The sequence below is a fragment of the Tetrahymena thermophila genome, assembly GCF_000189635.1.
Source record: "Tetrahymena thermophila SB210 genomic scaffold scf_8254666, whole genome shotgun sequence".
In the NCBI taxonomy this organism is placed as follows: Eukaryota; Ciliophora; class Oligohymenophorea; order Hymenostomatida; family Tetrahymenidae; genus Tetrahymena; species Tetrahymena thermophila.
This window is the reverse complement of record NW_002476433.1, coordinates 471929-499252: the sequence shown is the minus strand read 5'-3', so window position 1 is coordinate 499252 and position 27324 is coordinate 471929. Positions and strand designations below refer to the sequence as shown.

The 27324-nt window shown below is 20.1% G+C and overlaps 8 protein-coding genes across 8 annotated transcripts; 4 read left to right on the top strand and 4 right to left on the bottom strand. All coding sequences in view use genetic code 6, as the record gives it.

Annotated features, from left to right (window-relative positions):
- Positions 1-1275: 1275 nt before the first annotated feature.
- Positions 1276-1937, top strand: TTHERM_000405389 (hypothetical protein; the record flags this gene model as incomplete). The annotated part of the gene is made up of 2 exons (XM_012797239.1): positions 1276-1838; positions 1892-1937. 2 exons carry the CDS (start codon positions 1276-1278, stop codon positions 1935-1937), a joined length of 609 nt encoding a protein of 202 aa, XP_012652693.1.
- A 1726-nt stretch (positions 1938-3663) lies between these two features.
- Positions 3664-6834, top strand: TTHERM_00405380 (WD domain, G-beta repeat protein; the record flags this gene model as incomplete). Its single annotated transcript, XM_001014114.2, has 2 exons — positions 3664-3890; positions 4779-6834. The coding sequence occupies 2 exons, from the start codon at positions 3664-3666 to the stop codon at positions 6832-6834; spliced, it is 2283 nt and encodes a 760-aa protein (XP_001014114.2).
- Positions 6835-10729: 3895 nt separating this feature from the next.
- TTHERM_00405370 (zinc finger, C2H2 type family protein) lies at positions 10730-11584 on the top strand (the record flags this gene model as incomplete). The annotated part of the gene is made up of 1 exon (XM_001014113.2): positions 10730-11584. The coding sequence occupies exon 1, from the start codon at positions 10763-10765 to the stop codon at positions 11582-11584; it is 822 nt and encodes a 273-aa protein (XP_001014113.2). The 5' UTR covers positions 10730-10762.
- Positions 11585-13528: 1944 nt separating this feature from the next.
- On the bottom strand, positions 13529-14461 carry TTHERM_00405360 (zinc finger, C2H2 type family protein; the record flags this gene model as incomplete). The annotated part of the gene is made up of 1 exon (XM_001014112.2): positions 13529-14461. The coding sequence occupies exon 1, from the start codon at positions 14402-14404 to the stop codon at positions 13529-13531; it is 876 nt and encodes a 291-aa protein (XP_001014112.1). The 5' UTR covers positions 14405-14461.
- A 4492-nt stretch (positions 14462-18953) lies between these two features.
- Positions 18954-19835, bottom strand: TTHERM_00404350 (zinc finger, C2H2 type family protein; the record flags this gene model as incomplete). The annotated part of the gene is made up of 1 exon (XM_001014110.1): positions 18954-19835. The coding sequence occupies one exon, from the start codon at positions 19833-19835 to the stop codon at positions 18954-18956; it is 882 nt and encodes a 293-aa protein (XP_001014110.1).
- Positions 19836-21438: 1603 nt separating this feature from the next.
- TTHERM_00404340 (zinc finger, C2H2 type family protein) lies at positions 21439-22419 on the top strand (the record flags this gene model as incomplete). Its single annotated transcript, XM_001014109.2, has 1 exon — positions 21439-22419. The coding sequence occupies exon 1, from the start codon at positions 21481-21483 to the stop codon at positions 22417-22419; it is 939 nt and encodes a 312-aa protein (XP_001014109.1). The 5' UTR covers positions 21439-21480.
- A 990-nt stretch (positions 22420-23409) lies between these two features.
- On the bottom strand, positions 23410-23922 carry TTHERM_00404330 (hypothetical protein; the record flags this gene model as incomplete). Its single annotated transcript, XM_001014108.3, has 1 exon — positions 23410-23922. The coding sequence occupies one exon, from the start codon at positions 23920-23922 to the stop codon at positions 23410-23412; it is 513 nt and encodes a 170-aa protein (XP_001014108.1).
- Positions 23923-26461: 2539 nt separating this feature from the next.
- On the bottom strand, positions 26462-26950 carry TTHERM_00404320 (hypothetical protein; the record flags this gene model as incomplete). The annotated part of the gene is made up of 1 exon (XM_001014107.3): positions 26462-26950. The coding sequence occupies one exon, from the start codon at positions 26948-26950 to the stop codon at positions 26462-26464; it is 489 nt and encodes a 162-aa protein (XP_001014107.1).
- Between the last annotated feature and the right edge of the window lie 374 nt (positions 26951-27324).

Sequence of the window (27324 nt, the reverse complement as noted above, 5' to 3'; positions counted from 1 at the left end):
GGTGTCCTGTTTTTAGGGAAAATAAAAATTACAATTTTTTTTATGAAATTCAATTTTTATCTTTTTTGGTGATTTCACTTATTTAAATATATGACAAGTTTAGAGTCATGAATTTATTTGCGCTCAAAATATAAAAAAACCAAAAAATTTTTTTATAATTATATTTTTGGATATTTATTAATGATTTATTTGGGGATCACTGAAAATGTATAATATCTTACTTAAAAGATAAATAATTCATAGAATATTTTGTTACAAACTGTTCAAAAAAAACAAAGTTAAATAAAAAATATGATTTGTATATTTATTAAAGAAAGATTTCTTTTTTGTTATCAATCAATCAAATTAATTTTTAGTCTTTATTTTTTTTTTATTTAAATATAAAAAATATAACAAAAAATTTGATCTTTAAGATCAATAAAAAGATTAACAAAAATGGTTATTCACAATAAAAGTAAAATACATATTATACTAATAATTTAAAATTAATTAATTTTAGAAATATTTTATTTTGAAATATAAAATATTAACTATTTATGAAATTTAAAATTAGTTTAAGATGAAATAAACATTAAAGAAAACAACTAAATAATGGAAATATATAAATATAAAGGATTATCAAGAATCTTTATCACTTAAAGTTAGAATAACAAATAAAATATGACCTTTAAAAGTAAAGAAAAAGCTGGAAATAACAAAATATTAATAAATATTATGTATTCAGCTAATAAATTTATGAACTTGAATAGTGGTTTAAACTTGTAGAATTAATCACATATTCTTAATCTAACATAAATTTAGGTCTAAAAGTTATTAAATTTGATGAAAAAGAATTTAAATAAAGCGATTTAGTATCTTTATAGATTTTCTTTTTAACAAAATCAAAGTTTTAGCTGTTTTAATGATAAAATTTTAGGTGGTGGATAGTGCTGTAGCAGATAAACTTAGTTGCAAAGTGAAATAAATGAAAACAAATAAGAAAAAGGGAATATTTAAGATTACATTATAGCTTAAGAAAAAATCAATAAGAGTTAAAATGAAAATAAGATTTTAAACAAGTTTTTTGAATTAGAAGGAGAAATAAATGATCCTAATATCATCAAAGAATTTAAAGATTTCTTTTATAAGAAAATATAAAATGAATGTCATATAAGTCATATCATAAACTCCAATGAACAAGTGTCAGAAATAAAAAATATTTTCTAAAATTGTCTTATTAAGTTCAAAGTAGATATAATTTTTAACATCTAATCTTACAAAGCATTTTTAATTTAAATGACTAACATATTATTAATATATATATTAACGATTGAAAACAAAGATTTGAAAATTGAATATATAGAAGTTAGAGGTGTTATTTAAGAGTTTTTGGACTATTTATAAGAGAACAGTCAAATATTTTCATGCAGAGATATTGGAACAATGTTTGATTTTTTGCAATTTTTTATTTAAAACAATGAAGAAGAATTTTAAGGAGATAATAATTAATTTTAAGAAATTAAATAGCTAGTAAAGTAGATAATGATGAAGTAATTGAAAAGGGAAGATTAAAGTATAAAAACTTATTAATATCCTCATATAGCATCTATCAATGAATATGTTTTATCAGTATAAAGTTAAGATAAAAATAGAGAAAATTTACTTGAGTAAATTTCAAAGAATGATATTTTAAGTTAAATATCTTTTATATGGATTTTAAAATACTAAAAATTTGGACAAATATTTGGAATTTAAGAGGAAGAAGAGTTAATATTTTATATAGAATAGTTTATCCGATATAGTCAATGCTAAGTAGAAATTACCTTACTTAATTATTTTCTAATTTAAATTATTAGGGTGTTAGAAAAAATAATATAGATTTTATAATTTGAAAATAATTTGCAATTTTAAGATTTTAATAAACTAAATAATAATAGCAAAATTAAGTTATTTATTGAAATTTTATAATCTTAGATTCATATAAATAATAATTCTTCCAAAATTAAATTTTGTTCTACTTTCTATGTAGACGATTTAACATAGATTATTTTATCTAACTAAATTCTTCTTGACTACTGTAATATAGTAAAAAATATTGAAAATGACGATCTCTGGTTAGATATTGTATTTAGATTTTTAAATTAATAGGAAGTAGCTCTTATTTACTTATAAAATAAATAATTTGTAAATAAATTAAAAGAATAAACTTTAAATGATTAAAACAATTTTGCAACCAAAGTCATTTAATATTCTTAAAGCAAAATAAAATAATCAGACACAAACACTATAAAATAAAATTTAAACTAAGGAAACTGTTAAATCTTTGATTTTTAAGATTTTGAAAGTAAAATTCACTCTAAATTTATTGAACTATGGGAATTAGAGATAAGATAGAAGATATTTAAAAAAATTTTTATTGATAAGACTTTGGATTAAATTTAAAATATTTACATTAATTAAAGCTCCTAATTATTAGACTGTAATTCAGAATTTAATTAAATTTTCAAAAATCTTAACAAATCTTAAAATGTTAATACAATAGATTTCATTATACAAGGTTTTATTAAAAATGGTGATAAAAATATTTAAAATAGTATTTCTGCAAGTTCTAAAAATTAATCATCGAATAAAATTTTAATCATTTTAGCAAAAGAAGGATTTGGAAAATCTACACTTATTTAAATGTTGTAAATTCAATTAATGAAAGAAATTAAAATATTTGATAAGTAGCTTAATATTATTTAAATAGTAATCAATTGTAATGATTTAGACATTCTAAATCCTTCTCTTGAAAACTATTTGATTTAATAAAATTTAGATCATCTATCAATTTAACAACTTAAATAAAGTAATATCCACAAGCTGATTATATTTGATAATTATGATGAATAATAGAGTGAATTGTCTTTAATTTTTTCCAAATTTAAACTTGACGAATGGTGCAATACTTCATTTATAATGTGCATCACAATATAAAAAATTAGTAGAAATCAAATTGATTTCTATTTTAATATTAATAATGACGATTAACGAAAGCTATTAGTTAATTTAAATTATTCTATTATTAAATTAAGTCAATTTAGCATAAATGATGTAATAGATTTTATTAAAAAATTATGCCTTTATTAAATAAAAGATAACAAAGATAAATATTAAGATGATATAATATCTTCTTTAAATATTGCTTTAGAAGAAAAAAGAATAAGAAAATTGCTTATTTTACCTTTAAATCTTTAATTATTTTTAAAATCAATTATAGATAAAGATAAGAGCTAATTAAAAAGTATTCTGAATAATATTTAAAATCAAAATGATATTTTTGAGATTTACTTTTATTCAATTTTCCAATAATAAGCAGCTGATTTTGTGAAATAAGTAAATATTATTTGCTAAGATAAAAAAATAATAGAAGATTTAGCTGACATTTATTTTGTTTTCTTTTAGCATATTGCTATAAAAATATTTTCAAATACTTCTACATCAAATAAAATTTTAAAAATTGAAAATAGTAGATTATAATTAGACAAAATTTATGAACAAATTCTATTTTTAGATGAAATTAATAAGAAAAGTTTTAGATAAAGTTTAGAAAACTTTTTGTAAAAAGAATTAGTTATAAACTAGAAAAACAATTAAATATATTTTAAACATCGAGCTTTCTTTGAATATTTTGTCGCTAGAGCCATGATATACGATTTCTAAAAATATCAAGATAATATTTGTGAACTCTCTATTGAAGAATTAGAAAGTTTTAGTATTAACTTAAAAGCTTTAATCAATCCTGGTAAAAATTAATCTGAAAAATAAATTTTACTTAGATTATTTTAAATGTTACAAAATGAAATACTTTCCAAAGAATTTTAGTAGAATTTTAATAACTAAAATATTTAAATGACAAATAGATTGATTCAGTATATTAAGAGATCAAAAATATAAAGTATATATGATGTTAGCAAAATAGATGTTGGAGCATCTAATTTACTTTCCGTCTTATTTTATTCAAAGCTTTCATTTTCTGGTCTTAAATTCTTTTAATGTTCTTTTTCAAAAGCTTTTCTCGATTTTAACAAAAGAAAGGATATTTCATTTGAATACTGTAATCTGAGTAATGCTTTCCTTTAAACAGATAATCAATATTAAGTTCTTTCTTCTAACACTTCAAATGCTATGTTTTCAACCTACCAAAATGTTTTTGATACAAGCAGTACTTTTTCATTTAAAAGCGCTGTTTTTTATCTAAAAAAATTAATTACAGTTGGACGAACAGGCTATATTAATGTTTTTTCTATCTAAAACAATAAATTTGAGCACTTATAAAAAAAAAGGTTAATTTAAGTGAACAAAAATAATTAAATTCAACAAGTAAAATTGCTGTCAAATGATGTCCTTTTAATAACATCATAAAACACAATATTTGAAATAAATCCAATTAATTTAGAGATTTTATCAATTTAAAAATTTAATTTATAAATTATTCATATTTCTACAAATGGAAAATATTATTTCCTGTGTTTGCAAGATTAAGATAAACTTTATGGAAACATTTAATCAGGTTTTCAAAAAATATTTATTTAGGGAAGTCATTGCTATATTGATGAAAAATTGGCTGTTTCTTATTTTGATAAATAAATCTATTTTTATGACATAGAATAATAATTTAAATTTAAAAAAAGTATTTAAAGTGATGAAATTATCCTTATTTTATTCAATTAAATTAGAAATATAATTGTTTCTTGTTCTCTAAAGCAAATATAAATATATAGTCTAGACTCATTAAATGTTATTAAAAATATTAAAAGCTTATACAATTTTGGATCAGCTTCATTCTCATAAGATAGTAGATATTTAATTGTTAGCTATTACTTAGAAGTTTCAATCATAAAGATCTTAGAAATTGAAAATAACTTTTAAATTTTTGCTTAATTCAGTACAAGTGTGCACCCAATTGATAGTGTATTACTCTCATTTGATAATTAACATATTTTGAGCTTTAATAGCGAGTATTTCTAAGTATGGAGTAGCAAATAAAATAACAGTTTATTTGAAATAGCTTTTAATTTTTAGAGAAAGGCTAGAATAAATTCTATAACTTTCTCACCGAATAATAAATATATAGTAGCTGCATATGAAGATAAGAATTTTAAAGTTTGGGATGCACAAAAAGAGTATTAGCTCTTAAAAATCATAGAAGCCCATAATAACGAAGTTAAATGTGCTGTTTTTTCTAATAATTCTTAGTATCTAGCAACTGGATCAACTGATAGAACATTCAGTATTTGGGACTCAGAGAACGATTTTTAATTAATCATACAAATAGCCACTCATCATGAAATTTTAAATATTGGGTTTTCATTTGATTGCTAATATATTGTGACAAGTTTTGCTGATAAAACTTGCTAGGTTTGGGATATGAAAAATAAATTTCATCTTATTAACACAATAAATTCTGTTTTATTTATGGATATATCTAAAAGAGATTTGAGCTTAGCAACAGCTAATGATGATAAAACTTGTAAAATCATCAATTTATCTAATTAATTTGTAGTCAAAACTATTGATTTATTTTCTGAATAAATTAGCTGTATTTAATATTCTTACAGTCAAAATTATTTAGCAATTGCTTCTATTGACAAAAGCCTTAAAATATTGAATATTTTAAAAGATTATGAGCATTTAATCACAATAAATAATAATGTTAGTCCAATTATATCGATTTCTTTTTCTTAAGATGGCAAGCATCTAGCAGCCTGCTTTTCTGATAATTCTTTTTGCCAAATTTTTAATGTACAGTGCAATTTTAAGTTAGAAAGTAGAATTTAAGTGAAAGCATCTGTAGCAATATTTTCACCAGACAGTAAATATCTAGTTACTAATTCAAATAATACAGACGAGTCTTCACTAAATATATGGAATTTATAAAACTATTTTGAAGAATTCGACTAAAAATAAAAACATACTTAACAAATTTTAAGTATAGCTTTTTCAAATGATTAGAAGTATTTTGCAACTAGCTCATCAGATAGATTGTGCAAAATTTGGGACATTAACAATGGTTTTTAATTTTTACATTAAATCAAAGATCATACTGATGAAGTCAATTTGATTGCTTTTTCTAAAGATAGTAATTATTTGATTACCACCTCATTAGACAAAACTTTAAAGATTTGGAATACAAAAGATGGTTTTAGTCTTATTAAAAGTATCAATGCTGATATTTATTATATTTAATCTATGGATTTAACAAATGATTATTTAGTTACAGTTTCAACATATGAATTAAAAATTTGGGATATTAAAAAATAATTTGAACTTTTAAATATAAAAGATTTATAAATAGGATAAATTAAAAAAATCGGATTTTTCCAAAATGAAAAGTATTTTTATGCAATTGCTTAAAAGTTCATTAATATTTATGATTATAAAAATGAATTTAAAATTATTAAAAAAATTCAATAATATTAAGATGAAGGTGTATAGAAAGTTGTTATTTCAAATGATAGTAAGTATTTAGCATGGAGTGAATCTAATCATTTATAAATATTAGAAGTAGAAAAAGTTTTTCAGATAAAACAAAATTTTCAAGCTTTTGATGAAATAAAATAAATTTGCTTTTTTTGTGATAGTAACTTTATTCTTGCACTATCTGCCAAATCTTCCTTTGATATTTACAATATTTAAAAAGGTGAGAAATTAATTTAAGCACTTAATTAGCTTAGTATATCTTAGAATCCTCCACTTTCTTTCACAATTGATGGAAAATATTTAGCTTTAGGTTGTTATGATGCAACTTGCAAAATATTTATTACAGATTAAGGATAATAAGAGTCTAACTTTTAACCAGAAAGTAACTTATGATTTTAATTCTTCTAAAAATAAATAATTTGTTTTTTATTAATAAATTAGGTTTTTTTAATTAGGAATAGTTCAAATAAAATATATTTATTCAGTTATTTTAAATTTGATTAAAATTATTCTTTTTTAAATAGATTATTTCATACATAATTGAAAAAAAAAAAATTTAAGAAAAAAATACCTTAATTAATGAGAATTTACAGTATATATATTTTAAATATATTCTTGTCTTTTTAATTGAAGAAATTAAATATAAAATCATATTTTTTATATTATTTATATATATATTTGTTTTAGCTATTTTATATAGAGTTTTATTTAATACCTTTATAAGAATTATCACATCTCTCACACTAATTTATTAGAATAAATAAAATTTACTTATTATCAAAGGAAACTAACTAAAAAATTAGTTTTTAACATGTTTAAAATCTTTTTAAAATGTAAAATTTATTGTCTGGTAAAGCCCATGCAAACAAAGTAATTAATCCTCCTTAATTAATACTCAAATACGCATAAACACATATAATACATATCATATCAAATTCTAATATTAAAAGATAAAAATGCGAACTTTGCAGTAAAAAAGAATCAAATTTTATTTACAATAAAAATCAAATAATAAGTTTAAAACAAATAATTTTAATAAATAAATTGTAAACATATTAAAATTTTTAGTGAATTATATACAGATAGATACAAATAAAAACGTGTAGAAGATTTTGTATTTTCAAAAAAAATTCGCTATTGAAAGTTCTATTTTTGTATCGCTCCCTTATTGATTTTATGTATCATATTTATGTAAAAATAAATTAATCGAAATCAAGGTCTGAAATCATAAAATACTTTTTAATCAATTTGTATTTATCTCTTTAAAATATGATACTTTTTTAAAGACGAAAAATATATTTTATTGAAACCTGACAAAAAGATGTTATGATATTTTGACTAAATTTAATGATAAATTAATTGGTTAGTAGAATACTATTTTTAAATCTTTTTAAATGAATAAATTTAAAACATATTAGATTCTACAATTTTAGCTTTTTGGTTTGCTCCTTTAATACGTATCATCAATTGTAATTAGTTTTGAGTTATTGTCTATTTTTAATAAGTAATTTAAGTTATCTGATCACAATAAAAATGATTGGTATTGATCATTTTTTTAAATTAAATATTCTAAAATCTTAATTATAAAAAGAAAAAGAAAATATAATAAAATTCTTTTTTAGATTCAATTTTTTTTTGTTTCACTTACAAACTTTGCCTGTCCGTATGAACAAAATATATAAATTGGTATTTCTATTTCAGGTTCCCAAAAAATATCATAAAATGTAAAAATATTTTATTATAATATTGCTTTATAAAAAGTTTGATTATTTATATAAATCAAAATAAATCTAATATATTTTTTGTAAATACCACAACTCATTAATTATGAATATAGTATTAATCTATTTATATACTTTAAAAATATTTCATTTTAGAAAAACAATTATTAATCTAAATAAAATTTTTATTGAAGGGACACAATTTAGAATTATACATTATTTTATTCAAAGCATTTCTCACTTCATGAAAACTTATGAAAATAGAAAATAGTTTTATTTATCTTTAAAAAATCAAATGAAACTTTTCAATTTTAGATTAGCCTTTATAAAAGAATTAATATAATAAAAGGTAAGATTAACATTTGTACTGAGTGATTGTATTTCAAGTTATTAAATTTAGATAGACGCTCTTAATTTATGATAATAATATATTTGATTATATTAAGGTAAATACAAAAGGATATGAAAAAATATTTTTATTTTTTTTATTTAAAAGCTGAAAAGTTTTAATAATTCAAATAAAAAAATAATAAATCAAATAAAAAAAAATAAAAGAACTCATTAAAAATATGGATTTTAATTTTAGTCAAGATCAAATTTAAATGGTAGATAATTAAGATTCAATTGATAACTATATTAACAAAGATAATGATTAATAATATCAATTTTTTTGCGATCAAGAAAAATAGATCTACAAAAAAGAATAAATCATCTACCATTACTTGACTAATGTTACTTCATATTCTTAATAAAATTCTTAATAACCATGTAAAGAGTTCTTTAAATTAAAAATCATTATAAACTGAATTTAAAGTTTATTTTGATATTAAAAACTTTAACTAATAACTTATAATGAAATCTGATTGAATATTTATTAATAAACACTAAAAAAAAAATTATAATAAAATTGTTTAAATTATTAAAACATTTAGTAAATTTCTATATCCTCTTCTATATTTTTTAGTTTATTTTATTGCTATTTGCGGCGTATTTTTTATGTAGCTCAGAAACTACTAGTCAAAATTAAATAAAAAATAAATAAATTAATTATTTTTTAATTTTTATGCAATTCTTTTTTAATGTTTTGATTTGTTTACTTTTTAATTTTAAGTTTATAATTTTAATTTTAATTTTATTTTCTATAAGTTAAAAATAATAAACACCATAATTAATCTAATTTTTTAAGCTGAGCAAGAATTTGAAAATCATAAAATTTCTTGGGCTTATTTAATTAATTAAAATAAAAAATTGTGTATTATTTAATGTATGATATTACCTGATCATATTATATAATCAATTTTTAGGTTTGATATAATTAAAAAAACTTTTAATATTTGTTTATCTAACTCTTTAAAAAAATGATGTGATGAAAAATATTTGATTTAAATCTGAAAAAAAGATGTAATGATCTTCATTTAAAGTAATCTTTTAAGTTTTATGTATTTAATTAATTAAAATAGAAAATTATGTATATTACCCGACCATTTTTTATAATCAATTTTTAGGCTTGATGTAAATTAAAGAGCTTTTTAATCTATGTCTATTTCTCTCTTTAAAATATGATGCTTTTTTAAAATGAAAAATATTTGATTGAAAGCTGACAAAAAGATGTAATGAACGTCATTTAAAGGAATCTTTTAATTTTTATGTATTTTAATTAATCAAAATAGAAAGTCATGTATATTACCCAACCATATTATATAACCAATTTTTAGGCTTGATGTAAATTAGAGCGCTTTTGAATCTATTCCTATTTCTCTCTTTAAAATATGATGCTTTTTTAAAAATGAAAAATATTTGATTAAAAGCTGACAAAAAGATTTAATCAATGACAATTAAAGGAATCTTTTAATTTTTATGTATTTTGATATTGAATAACTCTCATAATTAGTTTCAGACTTTAAAAAAAAAGAGATAATTATAATAGTTTTTGCGTTCATCATTTAATAACTTTTTATTTATTTACAGCAAAATTGATAGTATTAAATAGCAATTTCGTGATTATAGAATCATTTTACTTATTTTTACTTGAAAATTTATGAACAAATATGTTGATAGATGAAAATTTCATTTTAAAATTAACCATAAATTTTAATGTTTTATTACCCTATAAGACAAATATTAAAATTTGAAATTTTTAATAATTAGCAAAATTAAAAAAAATCTTATAATACTAAAAACTTTGGGGGTGGGGTAGTGTTAATGTTTGTTGTATCTGGACGTCCAGATACATAATAAATAAATAAAAATAATTAATTAATTTTAGCTTATATTAAAAAATGTATCAATATAAAATATTCAACTCTGACTCTGCCTGAATTATAATATTAAACAGTAGAATTTTTTTGGCATATTAAACTTAATCAAATAAATAATCATTTTTCTAAGAATTTAAGATGAAATTACTTTAGTAAAATATATTACCTACTTATTATTTCATCAAAAGTATTTATCTCATAATTTTTAGTTTTGATTAAATTTTAAACTGCGTCTAGAAAAGAGAGTCTATTACGTCATAAGGATAATATAAAAAGCACAAAAATTTGATTTTTATTATAATATTTTTTAATAAAAAAGATTTAAAAGAAAGAAAAAAAACTATGAGCTACTAAAATTTTTAGTCCTAATTTGAAAATTTTGAAATACAAGATTTTTCCTCCTAAAATGAGGAATAATATGACACAATGTATACTAAAAATGACTATTAATATTCCGGTGATTAAAAGAACTATGAAAATCAACATTCTATGGGCACTAATTCATAGGATAGTACTTATTATATAGAAAATTAATATAATAGTTAGATTTAAGTTACCAATGAAATCACATCTTTGCATATGAATAGCAATAACTCTTTATCACGCGATAGTAACAATAGCTAAAAAAGTTAAGACTTCTACTTCTAAGGTTACTAATAGTAAAGTTAAACCTGTATTAATCAATACCCTAAAAATTCAAGTTTTTTTAATTACAAAGAAAATGATGTAAATTAGCACGAAAATAATAATTAAAACTATTTACATCAAGAGTAGAATAACTCAAATTATAATTAGTTTATCTAAAACTATAATAATAACTTTACTTAACAAAAATAAATTCAAAATGAATATTAATAACAATTGGCAAACCCTAGCTAAATGTAAAACCAGTTTCAAGAAGGCAAATATCTTTCATCCAATCAAAATATTGTAAATAAGCAACAGAATTCTATGGAATAGGAAAACGCAAATTAAAAAGATAAAAAAAACTATAAACCCTAATATTAATGTAAAGAATGCAAAATAAAAAGATATAAAAACTACAGTGGTCTCACAAATCATGTAAAAAAATTTCATCCTGGTCGTAAAACTTCTGAATTATCAATGGAACCTAATACAACTTTAGGTAGAAAACCTATATTTAGAAATAATCAATAAAATTGAGCAAAATTATTAGTTTATTAAATAAAATAAATTTATATTACCTAAGCTTTTCTAAATTATATATATATGAGCAGTAATATTTTTTTAAAATTTATTAATCATTTTCATTTATTTTAATTCATACAATTAAAAGTGTTTAACATATCTAATTTTTGTACATTTCTCTAATTAAAGAGATGTCAATTATATAAAATTTTTAAGAAGAGTAGTAGTTATTTTGTTGTTTTGACTAAATTAAATTATTAATTAATTGGTTAGTAAAATACTCTTTCTAAATCTTTTTAAATAAATAAATTTAAAACATATTAGATTGTATAGTTTTAATCGCTTTTTGGCTTGCTACTTTAATGTTTATTATCCATTGTTATTAGTTTTGAGTTATTGTCTATTTTGAATATGTAATTTAAATCTCCTGTTTTCTGATAAATGGTTGATATTTAATCATTTTTTAATCTAAAGATATAATTATTAGAAAAAATAGAAAAAAATCAAAATTTTTTGATATTGAATAAAATAGACAATCCAGGATTTTATGTTTAAGGATCCCAAAAAATATTTCTATACGAATAAATATTTTATTTGGATTACTTTTTAAACAAAATCTTGCTTTATAAAAAGCTTGATTATGTATATACATTAAAATCTAATATATTTTTATAAATACCACAAACAAACTAATTAATTATGAATATAGTATTAATCTTTTTATATCTTATAAAAATTTAGAACAATTAAAATCTAAATAAAAATTTTTATTGAAGGAATGCAATTTAGAAACCTTACACTATATTATTCAAAGCATTTCTCATTAATTTTTTACACATTTTCTCAATTTATAGTTCTTTATGTAAACTTTTATTTTTTAAGAAAAAATAATTTTATTTATCATTTAAAAAATCAAATGAACCTTTTCAAATATTTAGATTCTCATAAATAAAATAATTACTTAAATAAAAGGTTGGATTAACATTTATACTGAGTGACTGTATTTCCAGTTATTAAATTGATAATAATACAGTTGATTATATTTAGGGAAATAGATAGATAAAATAGATAGATAAAGCTTGAAGATATATTTTGATTTTTTTTATTTAAAAGCGGAAAAGTTTTTGTAATTAAAATCAAAAAATAATAAACCAAATAAAAAAAAACAGAAAAGAAAGCTTTAAAAAATATGGATTGTAATTTTGGTCAAGATTAAAACTAAATGATAGATAATTAAGATTCAATTGATAACCATATTAACTTTGAATATGATTAATAAGATCAATCTTTGTGTGATCAAGAAAAATAGATCTACAAAAAAGAATAAATTATCTATCATTACTAGACCAATGTTACTTCATATTCTTAATAAAGTAATAAAGCGTTCTTTAAAAAACTTTAACTAATAACTTATAATAAAATCTGATTTAATATTTATTAATATACATTAAAAAAAGAATTTAAAATTATAATAAAATTAATTAAATTATTAAAATGTTTTATAAATTACTATATCCTCTTCTATATTTCTTAGTTTATTTTATAATTTATTAATATACCATACAGTTGTTTATCATAGATTAAAATAATTTTAAACTTATACCTTAATTAAAAGTATTTAATACCTAAGAAAAGTAAGAAAGTTTTTGGGGAGAGGGAAGAAGAACATTCTTTTCTAAAAATTTTTCTATCTTTTTTTTATTACTTGATATAAATAAGTAATTACAATATTAATAATTTGTATGATAAGTAATTCAATTATTATAGACGCAATACTTTTTATAGTGTTATTTGTTTTAATCAAATAATATAAAAAATTATTGGTAGAAGATAAAGAAGAAAATAGATTTGTTCAAAATTAATTTATATGATAAATATGAAATAAACTGTTAGAAAGATGTATAATTTTAATAAGCTAACTAACTAAATAAATTATCATTATAATTATTTTTGTTATTATCATAGTTGAACATTGTTATTCTTTTTAGGTCTACCCATTTTGGTTCTTTAAAGTTAACATTCTGAAGTTTTTGAACCTTAATGTTTAATTCTTACATGATTAGTTAAACCCGAATGATTCTTATAGTATTTATGGCATTTCTTACAAGAAAATTTATCAGGGTAGGCGTTTGGATTATTTTTATATACTTTTTATTGCCTAGGAGTCAAATGTGTTGTCTTATCTATAACATTACTACTAGGCTCTTGTAAATCTCCATTTCTTTGATCAAAGATGTTAGAGGTTAGATGATCTTATGAAAGTTATTATTCTAAAGAATCAATGTTTGGTTCATTTAGAAAAGGTGAGTATTAAGTTTGGTCTTGATAGTTAGAACTATATGGTTATTAGTAATTAGTTTAAGCATCTGCTTAGAAATCGTTAAACTATGGTTAAAAAGAGTTGTTCAATTCATCAAATTTATCTTTATTTTCTTAATCCAACATTGGTAACATTAATTCGTTGCCAAAAGGATCTTTCAAAAATTCAATAATTGGGTCAACATAATGAACATTTTTGGCACAATCTACTTCTGATTATGAAACTTTAAATTCTTCTTCGATGAATTCAGATTAGTGATTATCTGTAGAAAATTGCGATGAGAATTTTGTATGGCTGTTTGTTGAGCATTGAGTCTCTATATTATCAAATAAGGAATTTGATGCTAATTTAAGATCAATAGATTATTATTTTTCAATTTTTAATGGTTAGCCAAGTTAGGGTTAGTTATTATATTAACTTTAGCAAAATGTATCATAGTTTTATTGGTCTTCATATAGATATGGTTAAACTTCTGTATATTAACTTTAGATTTAATTAAAAGACTAGCTCGTCATGTGTCTGTTTTCTTCAATATTTTTTTTATTAATTGTTTTTTTTATAAATACTTTTATTAAAATCAAATTTCCTTATTCTTTGCTACTATTTATATGTATTTATTCATTTCTAACTGGAAATTCTAAATTTTCTGATCAAAATATTTAAGATTTTGTATTTGATAAACTTAAGCTAATTAAATTATTAGAATTCAAAAATATATTAAATACTATACTTTCTCTTTACTTAATTTAATGTCAATTTTATATTGAATAAATATGCAAAGAATTTTTGTAAAATTAATTTTCAAAAGAAGAGTAAAATAAATAAAGTAAATGAACTTAAACAATAATTGCAGCTGACTATAATCAGTTTAAAAGCTGTATATAAATATAAAATGATAATTTCATATTATGTGTTTATCATTTGATCTTGAGTTTTTTGTATATTAAATAATGTATAATAATTTGATAATAACTAATTCTAGTATTTAACGCGCGAAAAATTATTTGAGTCTCTTATTATTGAGAAGAACTTAAAAAATATGTGTCTCTCACTTTATTAAAATCTTTATAAGTGTTAAATGCTTTATATTTATAATTATACTTGCAAGGAAAACAATTAATTCTTTAAAAATCAGAAGTTGTAGGGGCATAGGGGCATACATAATTTAGCACCCGCAGCAACTTTTTATTTTATAAATTTAATAAATTATAATACTAAAAAAATTTAGGGGGTGGGATAATGTTAATTTTTGTTGTATCTGGACGTCCAGATACATAATAAATAAATAAGAATAATTAATTAATTTTATCTAAGATTAAAAAATGTGTCAAATATAAAATATTCAAATATCTGGCTGAATAATAATAAATTAAATAGGTAAGCTTCATCATCAAATAAACATTTTTTCTAAGAATTTAAAATGAAATTATTTTAATAAAATATATAATTTACTTGTTATTTCATCAAAAGGATTTATCTTATATTTTTTAGTTTTGATTAAATTTTAAATTGAGTCTAGATATGAGAATCTATTACATCAGGTGGGAAAATTTAGAATTAAACAATTCTCCCTTCTAAAATGAGCAACATTATGACAATTATAACTATGATTCCTTTGATTAATAAAACTATTGAAATCAACATTCTATGAACACTAATTCAAAGAGTAGTACTTATTAAAGAGAAAATAAATTTAATCATTAGATTTAATATAATAATGAAATGATATCTCTACACTTGAATAGCCATCTCTATTTATCACAAGATAGTAAATATGGCTTATTACAGTTAAGGCTACTGATAGTAAAGTGTAATTTGTATTAATTAAAACCCTAAAAATTAAAGTTTGTCTAACTATGAAGATGATCATGTAAATTAGCATGAAAATAATGATTAAAACTGTTTACAACTCAAGTAGAATAATTCAAATAATTAATAATTCATCTAAAACTATAATAATAACTTTAATTAACAACAATCTATTCAAAATGAAAATAAAAAACAATTGGTAAACACTACTTTAATGAAAATAAGTTTTAAGAAAATAAAAATCCTTCTCAATCAAAATATTGTAATTAAGCAATATAAATCTATGGATAGGAAAATACTAATTAAAACCACAAAAAAAACTATAAACCCTAATAACACTAATGTAAAGAATAAAAAACATGTAAAAAAAATTCAATTTGGCGAGCCTAATACAACTTTAGGTAGAAAATATAAATTTTAAAATAATTAAGTTAAAATGTTTCATGATTTAATGAAGGCAAGTTTTGAAGAAGTAACTTTTGATCAAAATTGAGTTATTAAAAATAGAAAGTATCTTAGGTCTAGAAATGGTAGATAATTTATTCTTTTTTGCAGATCTATTCTTCTTGATCGCAAAAAAATTGATATGATTAATCATACTCAAAGTTAATAGGATTTTCAATTAAATATTAATTATCTATCATTTAGTTTTGATCTTGGCCAAAATTACAATCCATATTTTTTAATTTTTTGTTTTCTTATCTTTTTTATTTGGTTAATTATTTTTTTGAAATTAATTAATTATTAAAATTTTTCTGCTTTTAAATAAAATCAAAAGAACCTTTACATCCTCTTCTATTTATCTAAATATAATCAACAATAGGCAAATTAGTGCCTACATCTAAATTCAATAAGAAATAATTTTCAAACTCTAAATAATTAAAAAGGAAATAATAAGCCACTCTATAGATATTAATCAAACCTTTTATTAAATTAAGTATTTTATTAATGTTAATCTAAAATATTGAAAACTTTCATTTGATTTTTTAAAAGATAAATAAAATTATTCTTTTACTTATATAAATAAAAAAGGTTTTATTAATAATAAAATTTTCAAAAATCTAATTTAAATAAAATGGATTATAAGTGTTAATAAAAAATATTTTAATTTAAAATAAAGAATGAATTGTATGTTGTATTAATAAATTATAAAATAAACTACGAAATAAAGAATAAGAATTAGTGATTTACAAGAAATTTTAATGTAAAGAAAGCTTTACAACTTTACTAATTTTGTTAAGTATATTAAGTAACTTTGGTCTAGTAATGGTTGATAATTTATTAATTTTTGTAGATCTATTTTTGTTGATCACAAAAAAATTGTTATTATTAATCATATTCAATGATAAGTTTTTTTTTTCATTAATAATTTTTAATGTAAAGCAAGCTTTACAATTTTACTAAGTATTTTATTAAGAATATGAAGTAAGGTTGGTCTCTTAATGGTAGATAATTTATTCATTTTTGTTGATCACAAAAAAATTGATAATATTAATCATATTCAATGTTAACATCTTTATCAATTGAATCTTAATTATCTATCATTTAGTTTTCATATTGACAAAAATTATAATCCATATTTATTAATTTGTTTGTTGGTTTCTTATTTTTTTTATTTGATTAATTCTTTTTTGATTTTAATTATAAAAATTTTTTAGCTTTTAAATAATAAAAAAAATCTTAAGATATTTCTATCCCCTTCTATTTATCTGCTATATATTTAATAGACTATTAAAGTGTCTCTTTCTAAATTCAATAAGTGTAAACTTAAAATACTTTTAAAAATCTAATTAATTAATTAATTAATTAATAAGGGAATAATTATTTACTTATTATAAATATTAATCGAACCTTTTATTAAAGTAATTACTTTATTAATATTAATCTAAAATATTGAAAAAATTCATTTTATTTTTTAAAAGATAAATAAAATTATTGTTTCTTAAAAAATATAAGTTTTCATTAAGTGAGAAAGGCTTTGAATAATCTAGTGTAAGATTTTTAAATTACTACCAGAAAAATATTTTTAGTAAGATTTATTAATTGTTTTTCTAAAGAAATTAATAAATCTAAGTAAAATTATTTATTGATGGAAGTAATTTAAAAATCTTACACTATATTATTCAAAGCCTTTCTCATTTAATGAAAACTTATATTTTTTAAAAAATAATAATTTTATTTATCATTTAAAAAATAAAATGAACCTTTTCAATATTTTAGATTAACATTAATAAAATACTTTCTTTAACAAAAGGTTGGATTAATATTGATACTAAGTGACTAGTTATTTCCTTAGTAATTAATTAAATTTAAAAGTATTTTCAATTTTTCATTTGATGTCGACACTTTAATAATCTATTAAAAATACTTTTGATTATATTTTGATAAATACAGGGGATGTGAAGGATCTTTTGATTTTTTTTATTATTTAAAAGCTGACAAATTTTTATAATTAAAATCAAAAAATAATTAATCAAATAATAAAAATAAGAAAACAACAAACAAATTAATAAATATGGATTATAATTTTGGTCAATATCAAAACTAAATGGTACATAATTAAGATTCAATTGATAAATATGTTAACATTGAATATGATTAATAATATCAATTTTTTTGTGATCAACAAAAATAGATCTAAAAAAATGAATAAATTATCTACCATTAAGAGACCAATACTACTTCATATTCTTAATAAAATTCTTAGTAAAGTTGTAAAGCTTTCTTTACATAAAAAATTGTTATATGATATAAAAAATTTTAACTAATAACTTGTATATAAAAATTATAATAAAACTAATTTAAATTATTAAAATTTCTTGTAAAAAACTAATCCTTATTCTATATTTCATAGTTTATTTTATTACCGTCTAACCTGTAAGTTAAGTTAAGTTAATTTAAGTTAAAAAAAATAATTTTTTTGGCAAAAAATGTTCATATCTTAAAAACTTATTAAATTACTTAAGCACTTCCAAGATTACTATTCTTGCGGTAGAGCTACCACAAGAATTTCAATCCTGGAAGCTCTATATTTTGCATGTATTAGTAATTCAATTATTATAGGTACACTGCTTTTTAAAGTGTTGATTGTTATAATCAAATAATACAAAAAATTATTGATAGAAGGTATAAAAGAAAATAGATTTGTTCAAAATTAATTTATATGATAAATATGAAATAAGCTGTTATAAAGATATATAATTTTAATCAAATAACCAGCTAAATAAATTATTATTATCATAATTTTTGTTATTTTCAAAGTTGACCATTACTATTCTTTTTAGGTCTACCCAGCTTGGTTGTTTAAAGTTAAAATTCTGAAGTTTTGGAACCAGAATGTTTAATTCTTACATGATTAGTTAAACCCGAATGATTCTTATAGTATTTATGGCATTTCTTACAAGAAAATTTATCAGGGTAGGCGTTTGGATTATTTTTATATATTTTTTATTGCCTAGGAGTCAAATATATTGTCTTATCAATAACATTACTACTAAGCTCTTATAAATCTTCATTTCTTTGATTAAAGATGTTAGAGGATTGATGATCTTATGATAATTATTATTCTAAAGAACCACAGTTTGATTCATTTAGAAAATGAGAGTATTAAGTTTGGTCTTGATAGTTGGAACTATAGGGTTATTAGCAATTAGTTTAAGCATCTGCTTAGAAACCATTAAACTATGATTAGAAAAAGTTCAATTCATCTTAATTTTCTTAATCAAACATTGGATACATTACTATGTTGCCAAAAGGATCTTACAAAGAGTTAATAATTGAGTCAAAGTGTTGAACATTTTTGGCACAATCTACTTCTGATTATGAAACTTTAAACTCTTCTTCTATGAGATCAGATTACACATTATTCGTTGAAAAGCTTGATGATAATTTTGTATGATTACTTGTTGAGTATTGAGTGTCTCTATTATCAATTAAGGAATTTGATGTATAATTAAAGCGATTTTCTAATTAAAGGCTAATAAAATATTATTTTTCAATCTATAATGGTTAGCCAACTTAGGGTTAATTATTATTTTAATTTTAGTAGAACGTCTCACAGTTTTATTGATCCTCATATAGGTATGGGTAAACTTCTGTATATTAACTTTAGAATTGATTAAAAGACTAGCTCATCATGTGTCTGTTTTCTTCAATGTTTTTTTTTTGATTAATTGTCTTTTTTTAAAATATATTTTTATTGAAATACTAATTTTCTAATTTTTCTTTGCTACAATTTATATGTATTTTTACATTTCTAACTGGAAATCCAGAAGGTTTTTATCAAATTGTTAAGATTTTGAATTTGATAGAGTATTAAATTAATTAATTATTAGAATTCAAATAGATTAAATACTATACTTACTTTTTACTTAATTAATGTCTATTTTATTTTGAATAAATATGCAAAGAATTTTTGTAAAATTAATTTTCAAAAGAAGAGTAAAAGAAAGATAGTAAAATGGGCTTAAACAATTGTTTTAGGGCCTAAAATCAGTTTAAAGGTTGAATTTATATTATTAACTATACTTTCATATTATGTGTTTATCATGCAATCTTGAATATTTTGTATATTAAATAATGTATGATATTTTGATAATAACTAATTTCAATATTTATCGCGAATAAGTATTTGGGTCTCTTATTATTGAAAAAAATATATAAAATATATGTCTCTCTCTTTATTAAAATCTTTTAAAGTGTTTAATGCTTTATATTTATAGTTATAATTGCAAGGAAAATAATTAATTTTTAAAAATTCAGAAGTGGTAGGGGCATAGGAGCATAAGTAATTTATCATGGACACGCAGCAAGTATTTTCGTGGTTTAAAAATTTGGTTTTTTAAATGAAAAAAATGGTTTAGAGTTAAAAATTGTCCTAAAATAATACTCTTCGAATCAAATAATTTTAAGGAATGAAAATGTTAAAAACTACTAATTCTATTTTTTAAAATGTAAAAACATTAAAATATTTAGTAAATTAAAGACATATAAAAATAAATACAAGTGTAGCTTTCATATTTTAAGTAAAATTCGCTATTTAACCTACTATTTTAGGATCGCTACCATAATTGATTTTTGTTAGTATTTTAATTAATCAATAAGGAGATTATTATGAGTTAAAAATTATAGATTTTGTAAACATACATACTAGTTTAACTATATAACAAATTCAAGCCTCTTAAAAATTATATATTTATATATCATTATTTGATAAAGAAATGAACCATTTTTTCTTAATAAACTTATTAAATGTTAGTTTAGATTAATTCATTAGAAATTATTAACAAATATTCTAAGTTAAAACATTAATTAATAATTAATGTTATTTGTTTAATCAAAGTAGAAAAACTATGCAATTTTTGATCCAAAATATCAATATTCTTATTATTGAACATTAATTATGTATTAAATGCTTTATTTAGATATCATTATAATTTTTCAATTAATATCTTTTTCTCATTAAAATGTGGTTTTTTATGAGAAGAAACTAAAATTGGGTGCTCAATAAAGATTTTTAAAAATTAGTATCCAATAAAAATATTAAAAGCACAGTGTCTAATAAAGATGACAATTGTCCCACTAATCTATTATATTAGATAAAAAGCAAACGTCATTTAAAAAAAAGCTTTTTTTTAGTTTTCCAGTTAGATTTGATCAGTTTTTTGTATTTATAAGATATCAATTATATCTTTCTTTCTTTATTTAAAAAAAGCAATATTACTATTAATAATTGTTTTCAAGAAAAAACAAAAAAAAGTAAAACAATTAAATAAAGTAATATATGAGCTAATTTAATTTTGATTCATAAACTTAAGGAATAGAATCTTATTCAAAAGATGTTTAATAGGACTAAGAACTTTCTGACATAAGCTTTTGCCCTAAAAAACTGGAGTAACGCTACCTAAATTTATACTCAAGTAATCATAGTTCTCAGAGCACTGCTTCATATTCTCTAAATGATCTACCTATATAATATTATGAAAATAATGAGAGTGCTAGATAATAATAGATTTGTGGTGGTTTTTCATCTTCAGAGAGTAATCAGAACAGCTTGAGCGAAGGTTAATATTAAAAAAGTATTTTATCTTAGAGAAGTGAAAGCATAGAGTGTGTATCAAACTTGTAAAACAATCAATTATAAGAACAAAATTAAAATTCGACTTTCAGATGTTTCAAAGACAATGATCAAAATAAATATTCTAATTGCAATGTAGATAATTGTATATGTCAACTATTTTATATCTTAGATGTAACTAAACCAAATTCTTTTATTTTTGGGGGAGAACAAAACAGCATGGAAGAGTTTACAGACTAACAAAACTAATAAATCGGAAGTGAAAATTAACATCAATAAATTTAAATAAACCCTACATAAATATTTAATTAACCTTTGAAAGATAATTAACCTTAATACGAAAAAAGTTCTTTAAATCAGAATTAAATGATTTTTAAAGAAACTTAAGTCTAATAACCATCTTAACTAAAGAAATGGAAGTGGAGTGCAGCTAAGTTAAGGGCTAAAGAAAAAAATAAATTTGCTTACACTGATTCTAATTCTTGTAATGAATGCAAATTACGTTATGCAAACCTTGGTGCATTGATTAACCATGTAAAAAGAGAGCATAAAGGTGAAGAAACTTCTAAATTTCAAATGAAACGAAACACAACTAAAGGTAGACCACCTAAACAAAAAAATAACTTAAGTACACATAAAAATTGAATAAAATACCTAGTTTATTAAGTTTTATAAAATATTCTAAAAGAAATATATAAAATTCTGAATCTATAGTTTTTTTTAAGTTTATATTTTGTATTATTATTAATTCTTCATTTACTTTTATTTTTAAATATATTCTGTCTAATAAAAGTTTTCATAATGCAATTTTTTATGATATTTTTTTCTTATATGTATTGCCTTAGAGAGATAAGTTAAAAAAATAATATATAAGCAATATTGGTGCGATTAGTATTTGTAGAAGTATTTTAAAATAATAAAAAAATTTTTAAAAATTAACATTTTTATCACATTCAAATAATTTATGAAAACCAACCTACGTACTCTTTAATTATGATATACTCCTTCATAATTAATTATTATTAAACTGTTTCAGATTGATTAAATTTTTTTAATAATTTAAAAAAAAGAGTTTTTCTCTAAATTCAGTTAAATTTATTACTTAAAAAACTATTAATAGGTTTATTTTAGTTTTTTTGTTTTGCTTAGAGCTTGTTGAGAATGAAAATAAAAAAATTTTTATACTCTTTTTAAATATGCCTTAATTTATGAGGATCAAATGTGTAATTAATTATATTTATAAATTAGCTTTTAATATTAGCGTTATAAAGATTTTATTTTTAAGTTTAAAATGATATTAACACTTTATTTAATTGCCTGAAAACATTGTTAGTACTACAAATAATTACTCTAATGATGTCTGAGTTTTATAATCAAGAAAATGTATTGATAATAAAAAGTTTAATTTCTTTTTTGATATTAAAATAAAGGATAATAGATTACAAATATACAATTAATAACAGAAAAAGAAATTTAATATGATAAATTATTAACAAAAACAAAACCTTTAATAATTAAAAGAAATTTTTTTAATGAAAGTTTTTAACACTAATATGAAAAAAAAAATAATCAACAATGAAAAGTAAAGTAATATGTGGTTGATTATAATTATTTAATGATCATTTATTTTATCATTCAAACTCTTCTTCTCTTCAATTTATTTTATAATTTAAATGAAGATTTTTTGTTTTAAAGCCAAATATGTTCTGGTTCTTAATCTTGCTTTAATAGATCAATCACGCATTCAATAGCAGCAATGAACTATACTTTAACAGATTATCTTGAATATCTAAGATTATTAACACAGTTGATGGAATTTTAAAAGAAATCTACTGCATTCACCTGACCATCGTAATGTTAGCATCTATTATTAACAAGATTGACGAAATCTTTGTGATCCTTATCCCATGGGAAATAATTGGAATTAATGCAATGATATAAGGCCTAACCAACAGGATCATCTGGAATTTCATCTTCATCCTCAGGATTTAAAGTTTCAAAATGTTCAAAAGTTTATTAGAAATCAGGAAAATCATCATTTTGTTCATCGTTATCATCATGAAGCTTAACTTTAGTTAGAGATTTTTTGGCTGAAGTAGCAACAGCTAAAATCAAGATAACTAAAAGGAAAGTTATTCTAAATTTCATTTGTTTTTTAAGTAGAAATACAGATTTTTAAATTGAATAAATTTTAATAATTATAAAAAATTAGAAATCTATTTTTCCTTTAAATTCAATTAGAATAGTATTAACCTTTTTATAACACAATAAAAAACGTTATACAAAAACGCTTAAAGTAATTGTAAAATGGTGATGTTTAGCATATCAAATATTTGTTTTTTAATCAATTTTAAAACAAATTAAATTACTTCTACTTCAGTTAATATTTGAAAATATTGTTTTTCTTTTTTTTAAATACTATTAAAATCAAATAAAATACATTCATCAAACTCATGTAAGTCCGTTTTTCAACAACAGATAAATAACAGCTATTTTTTTTTGATTGCTAAAAACAAAAGGAAATATAATAAAATAAACTTAATTTATTGGTGAATTAAGTTGAAAAGCAATTTTTGAGTATTCTTCAATTTAATAATTAGGCCTATATTTCTAACTAAATCAATAGTCAATTGGTAAATATTATTTATAATAAATTACCCTTATACCTTGATGACTTGAATTAGAAAATATTAAAAAACTTTCTTGTTGAACACACATTTCATTAACTAGAAGTCATAATTTTTTTAATATTTTTTAATGGTAGATAGTTAATCACATTTTGTAGTATTTAATTTATATTAATTGATTTAAATTTTATTTCATCTATTTATTTCATGATCTGTATTATCTATCTATTCTATTATTAATAGGTCTTAATTTATATTAATTGATTTCAATTTTATTTTATTAACCTACTTCCTGATCTTAATTATCCTATTAGTATTAATTATTTGTTCTAAATTAAGATATTTAAATATATTGATAATCCACTTTTATAATAAAAAAAGCATAAATAATATATCAATTTTAAAATGATTTTCAGTAAATTAATTTGTGTATGTATAAAAATATTTTTAAATGGTGAAAAATTAGACTTTTTTATTATTTAACTTAAATTTATTAATTCAATTTATACTTTTTGTATGGAATACCCATAGCTAATTAAAAATATGTCATTTTTTATTTTTATAAAATAATAATATTTAAATATTGAAATAGAAATAAGTGGATTTTTTATTGATTTATCTAAAAAGGATTTTCCAAATTAATTAATCAAAATTTAAAGATGATTTGTTGTATTTAAAATTCTTAACTAGGAATGAAATATTTTAGATTAATAACTTAATAATGCTCTATAGATAGCAATTTTATTTTTAGATTCATTTTAAACTGAGTCCTTTATTATGTTTGAAATTTTCTTATTTAAAAAATACAATTAATAGAAATAGGTTTTTCTAATTAATTTGTCCCATTCTATTTGAATTTTAACACTTAATATTAGTATTAGATGAAGGATCAGTGTAATTCATATGAATTCAATTTAAAGATAAAAAATTTGAAAAAAGAAATAAATCTAAGAGGAAAAAATAATATTCTCATTATTTAAAACTTATAGACCTTCAAATTCTATTAGAAAGTGTTTAAAAATTATAATTGTGCTGTTTATCATAAAAAATTGAAACATCCTAACATTCTACATTGAAGTTTTTGAATTACCATTAAAAAAGAGATACAAAATGTGAGTATCACTTAAATCTAAAATTGAATGAGTCTATATTTTTATATCTAAAGATCAATTAACTTTTAATTAAATTATTTAATATACTAGTATTCAATCATTAAATTCCACAAGAAAAATAATTTTCACAGTTAATTGTAATTTAAATAAAAATATTACTTAAATTAGTTAATAGAAAATTCTACCCCACTATGAAAATTGTAAGAAAAATCTGTAGCCAGTAAATCAAATTTTAAAAATTTTTGAATTTAAAACTTTATCACATTCAAAAATTTTTGAAAACCAACCTAAATACTCTTTAATTATGGTATACTCCTTTATAATTATTATTAATCTCTTTAACATTGATTTAATTTTTTTAATAATTTAAAGAATAGAGTTTTTTCTCTAAATTCAGTTTAATTTATTACTTTATAAATTATTAATAGGTCTATTTTAGTTTATTTATTTTGTTTAGAGCTTGTTTAGAATTATTAATATAAATAAAAAATATTTTTTATACTCTATTTAATATTACCTGAATGTATGAGGATGAAATGTGTAATTAATTATATTATAAATTAGCTTTTAATATAAGGTGAGGTTATATAGATTTTATTTTTAAGTTTAAAATGATATTAACATTTTATTTAATTGCCTGAAAACATTATTATTACTACAAATAATTACTCTAATGATGTAAGAGTATTATTATCAAAAAAATGTATTGATAATAAAAAGTATAATTTATTTTAAAATAAAGGATAAGAGATTGATTACAAATTTAACAATTAATAACAGAAAAAGAAATTTAATATGATAATTTATTAACATAAAAAAAGCCTTTCGTAATTAAAAGAAATTTTTTTAATGAAAATTTATAATTCAAATATGAAAAAAAAATCAACAATGAAAAGTAAAATAATATGTAGTTGATAATATTTTTTTAATGCTCTTTATTTTTATCAATCAAACTCTTCTTCTCTTCAATTTATTTTATGATTTAAGTGAAGGTTTTTTCTTTTAAAGCCAAATTAGATCTTATTTTTATACTTGGCAAAATTGATCAAACACGCATTAAATAGTAGCAACGAATTATACTTTAACAGATTATCTTGGAGCACTAATATTCTCTACACAGTTGAGGGTATTATGATAGAAAGCTACTACATCCTCCTCACGATCAAAATGTTAGCATCTATTATCAACAAGATGGACGAAATCTTAGTGATCACGATCCCATGGTTAATAATTGGTATTAATGCAATGATATAAGGCCTAACCAATAGGATCTTCTGACAATACATCTTCTTCCTCAGAGTCTAAATTTGCAATAAATGCAAAAATGGGCTCTAAAGTAGGGTATACATCTTTTTTAACTTTAGTTAGAGATTTTTTAGCTGAAGTAGCTACAGCTAAAATCAAGATAACTAAAAGGAAAGTAATTCTCAATTTCATTTGTTTTTTAAGTAGAAATACAGATTTTTAAATTGAATTAATTTTAATAATTATGAAAAAATTGGAAAACTATTTATCCTTTAAATTCAATTAGAATAGTATTAACCTTTTTATAACACAAAAAAAAAACTTTATTCAAAAACGCTTAAAGTAATTATAAAATGGTGATGTTTAGCATTTAAAATATTTATTCAGTTAATATTTGAAAGTATTTTTTTTCTTTTTTTAAATACTATTAAAATAAGATAAAATACATTCATTAAACGTAAAATCGTTTTTCAACAACTGATAAATAACAGCTATTTTTTTTTGATTTCTAAAAACAATAGGTAATATAATAAAACAAGCTTAATTTATTGATGAAATAAGTTTAA